Genomic DNA, 12111 nt, shown 5'->3' with positions numbered 1-12111 from the left:
AGATATATATATTATACGGGTTGTTACATTTTTAATTCTTGGTATGATTTTTTTAACAATCCATATTTCCTATAAAATGATGTTGCACTTTTCTTTTATGTTTACTCTGATTTTTCCTATAAAAAGATTTTATCAAGACACTTCTTCAATGTCTTTCACATCTCTTTGACAGAACATTAGTTAGTATTACTTTTAATTTAGAAAATAAAATTAATTAGATTTAAAATTGTCTACAAATGAGACAATCAACAATAAAAATAAATAATCAATAGTAATTAGTAGGAATATTTTTTGTTACCCATTAAAATGGCAAGATATAAGTACCGAAAATGCAAAATTAATTCAAATCAAAGTCCACTTAAATATATTATAAAAAATAAAAAAATGACATGCATTCTAATTTTGGATGTTCAATATCTATAGAATTTTCATATGATTAAAAACTCAATTTAGATAATTAGGATGAATATAACATTTAGATGAGCAATACGGCAAAATGGGAAAGAGAATAATGTTATGAATTATCATTTGTTCTAGATTAACAATCCTCATGGTTGCTTTTTTATTTATTTAAGCAATTAAATATTGATTTGTTCAAATATACACATTTTCCATATACATATAAATAAAATCATATATAAAATTCTCACAACCTAAGCATAGGAGAATGCTCAAAATTTTAAATTTTCATATTTACTTTAAGGTAGATATAAATGGGACCTAATAGTCTCCGTTTATAATTGACATGTCCTAAAGTTTATTTTATTTCATGTCGAATTTACTTTCAACATTAATGATTTAAACTCTTTTGTGATATTCAAAGGATACCATGAGAATAATATCTAAATTTCAAAATAATCGTGGTGTCCCCAAGATCTTTCATGCTAAATTTTAATTAGAGACTTCTTGGTTTCACGTGAAAAGAAAAACTCCACTTAATACAATAAAACCGATAGGTTATATAAGAAACATAAATTTACTCCCACAAACTTTATAATACCCATAAATTTTCCTCTTATTCATCTCAAAACCGAATAAGACAATTAACTTTAAAATACTTATCTTAAAAATAAATATAACAATTAATATTATAATATTCATCTCAAAATCAAGTGAGACAATTAAGTTGCATGCCTATGTGGCATCGCTAAAGAGATAGCTTTATTAAATCAAAAGAATTTTATTAATTTTCAAACCATCTACTTTTTTTCTATTGGCATAAATTTTCTCGTGGCTATACCATATTATTTCATTAATATTTGTCCAAAATATATAATGAACAAAGAGCCTCATGAGTTTCCAAAATACAAAGAGTTTCCAAGAAAACCAAATAGAATTTTTCTTCATAGACAATATTTTTTACACATGATGCCCTAGTCATGAACTTCCATTCTCTCTAGAACGGATGGTTGTCCATTATGAAAAAGGAAACTCTATCATAGCCACATTAGTGTTTTTTTTCAAAATTTTATCCGACCCATCAAGCGTATAGTTTGTTATCATGGATATGTAGATTTTTAGCACAATATGAAATAAGTCGTGAGTTTGTTTTGTTTGAGGTCTATGATTTGATACTTATATGAAACTGACGACCTTGCTTCAACATAAATTTTTTATCAATAATTCAATGAGTTTGATATTGATTGGGTTGCTAATCTGAAAAAGAATATATTAAAGGATATATAACCGTAATTTTTCAAAGTCACCCCATAATCAAAATGATTTCGGGAAGATTAGTCTCCACATATGAGAAATTATATTGTGCGTGAAGAAGAGGTATAAATAAATTATCCACCATTTTATCTTCACAATGGTTTTGTATCATTTTTAATTCTTTGTAAGATTTTTTTAACAATCCAGATTTCCTATAATTGATGTTGCACTTTTCTTTTATATTCACTCTGATTTTTGTCCTACTTTTTTTTGTAAGATTTTATCAAGACACTTCTTCAATGGACATTAAAGGAAGAGTATTATGGAGATATATTTTTCCATTTCTATTTCTAATTAGTCTTTCACATCTCTTTGACAGAACATTAAATAGTATTACTTTTAATTTAGAAAATAAAATTAATTAGATTTAAAATTGTCTACAAATGAGACAATCAACAATACAAATAAATAATCAATAGTAATTAGTAGTAATATTCTTTGTTACCCATTAAAACGGCTAGATATAAGTACCCAAAATGCAAAATTAATTCAAATCAAAGTCCACTTAAATATATTATTAAAAATAAAAAAAAATGACGTGTGTTCTAGTTTTGGATGTTCAATAGCTATAGAATTTTCATATGATTAAAAACTCAATTTAGATAATTAGGATGAATATAACATTTAGATGAGCAATACGACAAAATGTGAAAGAGAATAATGTTATGAATGGTCATTTGCCACAATGGCTTCATAATATTTCATTTAAAAGTAACTTATATGAACAAAAATGTACGCATGATTGTTTTTATTGTCAGGAGCTATAAAGTGGTCTAATGCATATAACACCTGTGCTAGAAAGCTAAGCTTACGATTTTGAAGTATTTAACAATTTACTCTAATAGCTACACGGAATGGGTAATAAATTCTTCACATACATGAAATCACTTAAAATAAATAAATTTTTGTTTAACTTTGGTAAACAACGAGTTTACAATATATTTTAGCGCAAAATTGCTTACACATTCTTTGAATTTTTACACGAGTGAACATTAACACGTGAATCGTACTAGTATCTACGCTAATCAAAATCATAAATATGAGTATTTAAATAATTTCCAAACAAACAAATTAAATAATCATCGTGTTATAAATGATAATTTTTCAACGGGATTGTTTTCCATGTTATCCATTTGTATTGATATACTTTATTTTTTAGTTTAGATAACTAAATTCATCTGTCAAATACTTGCTATACCAATTAGCTGCGTCAGTTGGTATACGCTTTAGACTATCATTAAAATCGACATGATAAAGCCCCCAATTTCTAGAATAGCCTGCTTGAAATTCAAATGTATCAAAAGCTGCCCAGGCAAAGTAACCACGAACGTTTACACCAGCATCTATGGCTGCTTTGGTCGCGTTAATATGTGAAGCAATGTAAGCAACTCGATGTTCGTCCTTTAATGGATTTGGGGTTTTGAAAGAAGCAATGCCATTTTCCGTTATGTAGACTTTTGGATTTTGGTAATTTTTCTTAATATAAAGTAAGAAGTCGTATAATCCTTCAGGATAGACAAAGTTTAAACCGTATTGATCGATGTAACCTAGAGTTTTTCCTTCGATGTTAGAAACTTCTGACATGGCTAAGGCATCAAAATTATCACCAAAAACTTTGGTTCTATTTGATTCATATCTAGCAAAGTGAGAAGTATAATAATTGATCCCGATAAAGTCTGTGCTTCCATTTAACATTTTTTTATCCTTTTTTGTAAATTTGGGTAGCCTGTTCCCCACTAGCTTTCTCATTATTTGTGGATAGTCTCCATGGAAAATTGGATCTAAAACCCATCCCCAATAGAAATCCGTTAGTCTTTTAGCAGCAGCCACATCCTCCGGATTAGAGCTGTAGGGAACATAACTTCCTGATGAAAGGGCAATTCCAATTTCCCCCCCTTGTATTGCTTGAAATTTTGTTTTGTATAAATTTGATGATGTAGCATGGGCAATGAGGAAATTATGAAGTATAATGTATGCTTCTGTACATATTCTACCTTTAGTTGGGCATGCCTCAACAGACATATTATCAATATTGTGCATGTATTGAAATACAGCTGTGACCTCTCCCTCATTGATTGTAGTCCAATGTTTCACCCGATCTCCATATGTTTTGAATAAGAGTTCACTAAAATCCTTGAAATGTGTCACAATGGAGTGATTTAAGAAGCCACCGAGTTTTTCTTGAAGAGCTAATGGATCGTCAAAGTGCATGATAGTCACAAAAGGTTCAATACCATTTTTTAGCAACTCGTTGATCAAATTGTTGTAGAAGTTGATACCTTCTTGATTTATACCTCCTTCCAAGGTTCCATTTGGCATTACTCTATTCCAAGAGATGGACATTCTGTAAGAGTTTACTCCAAGTTTCTTTAAAAGTTGCACATCCTCCTTATAACGCTTATAATGTTCAATCTTTTTGGAAAACTTATCCACATCTAAATACACTCCTTTTTTATGCTCAATTATATCATCCCATATACCAAGTCCTCTTCCTCCTTCATGTTGTGCTCCTTCAATCTGAAGGGCAGAAGATCCAGCGCCAAACAAAAAGCCATTTGGAAATGATCCTCGACTCGGAAAACTTGGTGAATTTATGAATTTTAATATAGAGTCATATGTATTATTTGTAGCCCATTCTCCAATCTGTGAAGAAAGTGATTGACGAAACTCAAATGTTTTCTTCAAGGGAAATATAACTTGTGCATGGGTGGAAATGTTGGAAATCCAAACAAACGACAAGATTGCAAGAACAATTTTAGAAATTCTCAAAGATGACATAATGTATATTTTCTGCATTCAAAGATATTTTTTTGGAGTTTGATAATAAATCACAATTACTCAGTAGGAAGAGGAAAACAAATTTATACTAGATTTTTATGTGCATGACAACTTGTAAGATGATAATTGTTGTTTTTTAAAACAATTAAAAATGTTACAGCGAAAATCTATGATTGTATTCTTTTTAGAGTTCTTTGAATCATATGAATACAAATCTTATTATTTATAGACTTTCCAATTAGATAAAGTTGTCACTTGTTTCATGATCACTGTGATATTTTCAATGTAATAAATTTATTGTAAGTACCCGACCATTACTTTTTTTGATGTTATATTTTCATGAATAACGACTTTGCACCACACGCATTAACACATTACCACATTTTAGAACATATAAAAAATTAATTTTGTCACATTAAACATGCATTGTAAAAGTACATCCTTGCATAGGAAAAAAAAGTTAAATTTAAAAAAAAAAAAATAATATTATTTTTATCATTTTATTGGCCTTTGTTACAAAATTTCCAATATATGGTTAAAATTCTCGTATATTATGAATTTATATTCGTAGGTGTCATTTTTCTATTTTCATTGAATCTGGGTCTAGTTCCACAAACTTATTTTCTTTATTTTGCAATTTTTAACATCAGTAGCTAATTTTTTTATATACAAACAAACAAATTGTTAAAATATAAAATAAAACATTTTTATAAATTTACGTACATATACAAGAAACATATTGAAATTTTAAACTTGATATTTGAAAATAAATTAAAAATTAATTTATTGATATTATTTACTATTTAGAAAATAATTAGTATTAAATATTATTCAAATGTAAGTGAATATTTTAATAGGAAAAACAATGACAAATAACTCATCAAATTTATTAATATATTTTTGCTAGACCTATTTTGGATCCTAAACCGTTTATTTATAACCTAGGAGCTAACAAGTGTCATTAAATTCAGCTCATTAAATTCAACGTCGTGGTATCCCTTTTGCAACTGTTGTGATAAGTGTTTTCCTTAGTAGTGATAGACAAGTGACCGACACTTGATGGTTTGTGGACTATCCTCAACTGGTAGTCATAATACTTTGAATACTCTTCAGATTGAAAGAAGAGATAATATGCATGTTATACGATATATTAAGGATCGTAACCTATATATTGAGTGATGGACAATTAGGGTTTCCATTATTTTGAAATGAGTTATCTTGACAGTCAATCATATTTCAGCTCATATCCAACAAATTAATTAATTACTAAATAAAAATGTAATTACTCTTTTTAACTTTATTTAACCATTTAATAAACTAAGTTTCTTAATTTGATAATAATTAATATAAATATATATACCCATATAATAATTATTGGAATATAATAATTAAATAATATTATATAAAAAATATCCCAACAATCTCCCATTTGGGCAATATATCTTAATAATTATATTAGAGTTCTTTAGGCATGCATCCAAATGATATTTATCGGTAGATTTCGACTTTACAATCTAGTCAAACTCATATATCAATAATGGAACAACCGCAACTTTCGTCACTGACATATAATGTGACAGGACTCCGACAACCACCACATCAATTTACTTGATGACATATATCGATATAGATGAATGACATGAAAATTTCACGTAATGTAATATCTGAATAATGCTTATTTCTAACTATTCAAACTGAAATCTTTATTGAGATCAAATTGAAGTTTGCAAATTTATTATTTGCACAAACAACACAGAAATGGTTATAACAATAATAACCTCGTAAACTCTATTTTTGCAGATAATCTTAACATAAAGTCTATATTGATATGGAAACAATAATATAAAACATTAATAAGTAGTGTCTCTCACTAATCCAAGACATTCTCAGTGACAAGAATCATATGAAAGATGTTATATGTCAAGTCTTTGATGATTGAGTCTCTTATCATAACTTTTATTTGTATATATTCTATTTCAAGAATAATAACTTATTTGTCAATGGAATTTTTAAAATCTTTTACTGAAACACCATATGATTGTCTTACAACACAACATAACTTGAGTGGTCTTTAAAAACTTTGTAGTGAATTGTAACTGTGTGATGTAAATACTTACCTTTATTTTTATCATATTAGAATGTCTATTTGACTATTAAAAGATTTGAGTTGAATATACTAATGATCTCCCCGTTGTTAGATCTTCGATTTATGAGCAAAAACTCTTTTGTTCTCTATAACAATCCTCGTGGTTGCTTTTTTATTTATTTAAGCAATTAAATATTGATTTGTTCAAATTATATACATATAAATAAAATCATATATAAAATTCTCACAACCTAAGCATAGGAGAATGCTCAAAATTTTAAATTTTCATAATTTACTTTAAGGTAGATATAAATGAGACCTAATAGTTTCCGTTTATAATTGACATGTCCTAAAGTTTATTTTATTTCATGTCGAATTTACTTTCAACCTTAATGATTTAAACTCTTTTGCGATATTCAAAGGATACCATGAGAATAATATCTAAATATCAAAATAACTAAGGTGTCCCCAAGATCTTGCACGGTAAATTTTAATTAGAGACTTCTTGGTTTCACGTGAAAAAAAAACTCCACTTAATAGAATAAAACCGATAGGTTATATAAGAAACATAAATTTACTCCCACATACTTTATAATACCCATAATTTTTCCTCTTATTCATCTCAAAATCGAATAAGACAACTAACTTTAAAATACTTATCTTAAAAATAAATATGACAATTAATATTATAATATTCATCTCAAAACCAAGTGAGACAATTAAGTTGCATGACGATGTGGTATCTCTAAGGAGATATCGTTATTAACTCAAAAGAATTTTATTAATTTTCAAACCATCTACTTTTTTTCTATTGGCATAAAGTTTCTCGTGGTTATACCATATTATTTCATTAATATTTTTATTACGAAGTACAATTTTAACATTCATCTCATGTAAGTCCAAAATATATAATGAACAAAGAGCCTCATGAGTAACCATACAAAGAGTTTCCAAGAAAACCAAATAGAATTTTTCTTTATAGTCAATATTTTTTACACATGATGCCCTAGTCATGAACTTCCATCCTCTCTAGAACGGATGGTTGTCCATTATGAAAAAGGAAATTCTATCATAGCCACATTAGTGTTTTTTTTCAAAACTTTATCCGACCCATCAAGCATATAATTTGTTATCATGGATATGTAGATTTTTAGCACAATATGAAATAAGTCGTGAGTTTGTTTTGGTTGAGGTCTATGATTTGATACTTATATGAAACTGACGACCTTGCTTCAACATAAATTTTTTATCAATAATTCAATGAGTATGATATTGATTGGGTTGCTAATCTGAAAAAGAATATATTAAAGGATATATAACCGTAATTTTTCAAAGTCACCGCATAATCAAAATGATTTCGGGAAGATTAGTCTCCACATATGAGAAATTATATTGTGCGTGAAGAAGAGGTATAAATAAATTATCCACCATTTTATCTTCACAATGGTTTTGTATCATTTTTAATTCTTTGTAAGATTTTTTTAACAATCCAAATTTCCTATAAATTGATGTTGCACTTTTCTTTTATATTCACTCTGATTTTTGTCCTACTTTTTTTTGTAAGATTTTATCAAGACACTTCTTCAATGGACATTAAAGGAAGAGTATTATGGAGATATATTTTTCCATTTCTATTTCTAATTAGTCTTTCACATCTCTTTGACAGAACATTAAATAGTATTACTTTTAATTTAGAAAATAAAATTAATTAGATTTAAAATTGTCTACAAATGAGACAATCAACAATACAAATAAATAATCAATAGTAATTAGTAGTAATATTCTTTGTTACCCATTAAAACGGCTAGATATAAGTACCCAAAATGCAAAATTAATTCAAATCAAAGTCCACTTAAATATATTATTAAAAATTAAAAAAAAATTACGTGTGTTCTAGTTTTGGATGTTCAATAGCTATAGAATTTTCATATGATTAAAAACTCAATTTAGATAATTAGGATGAATATAACATTTAGATGAGCAATACGACAAAATGTGAAAGAGAATAATGTTATGAATGGTCATTTGCCACAATGGCTTCATAATATTTCATTTAAAAGTAACTTATATGAACAAAAATGTACGCATGATTGTTTTTATTGTCAGGAGCTATAAAGTGGTCTAATGCATATAACACCTGTGCTAGAAAGCTAAGCTTACGATTTTGAAGTATTTAACAATTCACTCTAATAGCTACACGGAATGGGTAATAAATTCTTCACATACATGAAATCACTTAAAATAAATAAATTTTTGTTTAACTTTGGTAAACAACGAGTTTACAATATATTTTAGCGCAAAATTGCTTACACATTCTTTGAATTTTTACACGAGTGAACATTAACACGTGAATCGTACTAGTATCTATGCTAATCAAAATCATAAATATGAGTATTTAAATAATATCCAAACAAACAAATTAAATAATCATCGTGTTATAAATGATAATTTTTCAACGGGATTGCTTTCCATGTTATCCATTTGTATTCATATACTTTAATTTTTAGTTTAGATAACTAAATTCATCTGTCAAATACTTGCTATACCAATTAGCTGCGTCAGTTGGTATACGCTTTAGACTATCATTAAAATCGACATGATAAAGCCCCCAATTTCTAGAATAGCCTGCTTGAAATTCAAATGTATCAAAAGCTGCCCAGGCAAAGTAACCATGAACGTTTACACCAGCATCTATGGCTGCTTTGGTCGCGTTAATATGTGAAGCAATGTAAGCAACTCGATGTTCGTCCTTTAATGGATTTGGGGTTTTGAAAGAAGCAATGCCATTTTCCGTTATGTAGACTTTTGGATTTTGGTAATTTTTCTTAATATAAAGTAAGAAGTCATATAATCCTTCAGGGTAGACAAAGTTTAAACCGTATTGATCGATGTAACCTAGAGTTTTTCCTTCGATGTTAGAAACTTCTGACATGGCTAAGGCATCAAAATTATCACCAAAAACTTTGGTTCTATTTGATTCATATCTAGCAAAGTGAGAAGTATAATAATTGATCCCGATAAAGTCTGTGCTTCCATTTAACATTTTTTTATCCTTTTTTGTAAATTTGGGTAGCCTGTTCCCCACTAGCTTTCTCATTATTTGTGGATAGTCTCCATGGAAAATTGGATCTAAAACCCATCCCCAATAGAAATCCATTAGTCTTTTAGCAGCAGCCACATCCTCCGGATTAGAGCTGTAGGGAACATAACTTCCTGATGAAAGGGCAATTCCAATTTCCCCCCCTTGTATTGCTTGAAATTTTGTTTTGTATAAATCTGATGATGTAGCATGGGCAATGAGGAAATTATGAAGTATAATGTATGCTTCTGTACATATTCTACCTTTAGTTGGGCATGCCTCAACAGACATATTATCAATATTGTGCATGTATTGAAATACAGCTGTGACCTCTCCCTCATTGATTGTAGTCCAATGTTTCACCCGATCTCCATATGTTTTGAATAAGAGTTCACTAAAATCCTTGAAATGTGTCACAATGGAGTGATTTAAGAAGCCACCGAGTTTTTCTTGAAGAGCTAATGGATAGTCAAAGTGCATGATAGTCACAAAAGGTTCAATACCATTTTTTAGCAACTCGTTGATCAAATTGTTGTAGAAGTTGATACCTTCTTGATTTATACCTCCTTCCAAAGTTCCATTTGGCATTACTCTATTCCAAGAGATGGACATTCTGTAAGAGTTTACTCCAAGTTTCTTTAAAAGTTGCACATCCTCCTTATAACGCTTATAATGTTCAATCTTTTTGGAAAACTTATCCATATCTAAATACACACCTTTTTTATGCTCAATTATATCATCCCATATACCAAGTCCTCTTCCTCCTTCATGTTGCGCTCCTTCAATCTGAAGGGCAGAAGATCCAGCGCCAAACAAAAAGCCATTTGGAAATGATCCTCGACTCGGAAAACTTGGTGAATTTATGAATTTTAATATAGAGTCATATGTATTATTTGTAGCCCATTCTCCAATCTGTGAAGAAAGTGATTGACGAAACTCAAATGTTTTCTTCAAGGGAAATATAACTTGTGCATGGGTGGAAATGTTGGAAATCCAAACAAACGACAAGATTGCAAGAACAATTTTAGAAATTCTCAAAGATGACATAATGTATATTTTCTGCATTCAAAGATATTTTTTTGGAGTTTGATAATAAATCACAATTACTCAGTAGGAAGAGGAAAACAAATTTGTACTAGATTTTTATGTGCATGACAACTTGTAAGATGATAATTGTTGTTTTTTAAAACAATTAAAAATGTTACAGCGAAAATCTATGATTGTATTCTTTTTAGAGTTCTTTGAATCATATGAATACAAATCTTATTATTTATAGACTTTCCAATTAGATAAAGTTGTCACTTGTTTCATGATCACTGTGATATTTTCAATGTAATAAATTTATTGTAAGTACCCGACCATTACTTTTTTTGATGTTATATTTTCATCAATAACGACTTTGCACCACATGCATTAACACATTACCACATTTTAGAACATATAAAAAATTAATTTTGTCACATTAAACATGCATTGTAAAAGTACATCCTTGCATAGGAAAAAAAGTTAAATTTTAAAAAAAAAAAAAAAATTATTTTTATCATTTTATTGGCCTTTGTTACAAAATTTCCAATATATAGTTAAAATTCTCGTATATTATGAATTTATATTCGTAGGTGTCATTTTTCTATTTTCATTGAATCTGGGTCTAGTTCCACAAACTTATTTTCTTTATTTTGCAATTTTTAACATCAGTAGCTAATTTTTTTGTATACAAACAAACAAATTGTTAAAATATAAAATAAAACATTTTTATAAATTTACGTACATATACAAGAAACATATTGAAATTTTAAACTTGATATTTGAAAATAAATTAAAAATTAATTTATTGATATTATTTACTATTTAGAAAATAATTAGTATTAAATATTATTCAAATGTAAGTGAATATTTTAATAGGAAAAACAATGACAAATAACTCATCAAATTTATTAATATATTTTTGCTAGACCTATTTTGGATCCTAAACCGTTTATTTATAACCTAGGAGCTAACAAGTGTCATTAAATTCAGCTCATTAAATTCAACGTCGTGGTATCCCTTTTGCAACTGTTGTGATAAGTGTTTTCCTTAGTAGTGATAGACAAGTGACCGACACTTGATGGTTTGTGGACTATCCTCAACTGGTAGTCATAATACTTTGAATACTCTTCAGATTGAAAGAAGAGATAATATGCATGTTATACGATATATTAAGGATCGTAACCTATATATTGAGTGATGGACAATTAGGGTTTCCATTATTTTGAAATGAGTTATCTTGACAGTCAATCATATTTCAGCTCATATCCAACAAATTAATTAATTACTAAATAAAAATGTAATTACTCTTTTTAACTTTATTTAACCATTTAATAAACTAAGTTTCTTAATTTGATAATAATTAATATAAATATATATACCCATATAATAATTATTGGAATATAATAATTAAATAATATTTATATAAAAA

The 12111-nt window shown here is 28.1% G+C and overlaps 2 protein-coding genes across 2 annotated transcripts; both read right to left on the bottom strand.

The window, feature by feature from the left end:
• Positions 1-2868: 2868 nt before the first annotated feature.
• On the bottom strand, positions 2869-4509 carry LOC127102372 (beta-glucosidase 24-like). Its single transcript, XM_051039744.1, has one exon. It carries the CDS (start codon positions 4507-4509, stop codon positions 2869-2871), a length of 1641 nt encoding a protein of 546 aa, XP_050895701.1.
• Positions 4510-9080: 4571 nt separating this feature from the next.
• Positions 9081-10721, bottom strand: LOC127102371 (beta-glucosidase 24-like). The gene has a single exon (XM_051039743.1). It carries the CDS (start codon positions 10719-10721, stop codon positions 9081-9083), a length of 1641 nt encoding a protein of 546 aa, XP_050895700.1.
• Between the last annotated feature and the right edge of the window lie 1390 nt (positions 10722-12111).

The sequence above is a fragment of the Lathyrus oleraceus genome, chromosome 7, assembly GCF_024323335.1.
Source record: "Lathyrus oleraceus cultivar Zhongwan6 chromosome 7, CAAS_Psat_ZW6_1.0, whole genome shotgun sequence".
Classification (NCBI taxonomy): domain Eukaryota; kingdom Viridiplantae; phylum Streptophyta; class Magnoliopsida; order Fabales; family Fabaceae; genus Lathyrus; species Lathyrus oleraceus.
The sequence above is the reverse complement of the archived record's forward strand: the minus strand, read 5'-3'. Positions and strand labels throughout refer to the sequence as shown.

Excerpts from the sequence above, each read along its gene's own strand:
- LOC127102372 (XM_051039744.1), bottom strand. The coding sequence starts at position 4,509 with ATGCAGAAAATATACATTATGTCATCTTTGAGAATTTCTAAAATTGTT.
- LOC127102371 (XM_051039743.1), bottom strand. The coding sequence starts at position 10,721 with ATGCAGAAAATATACATTATGTCATCTTTGAGAATTTCTAAAATTGTT.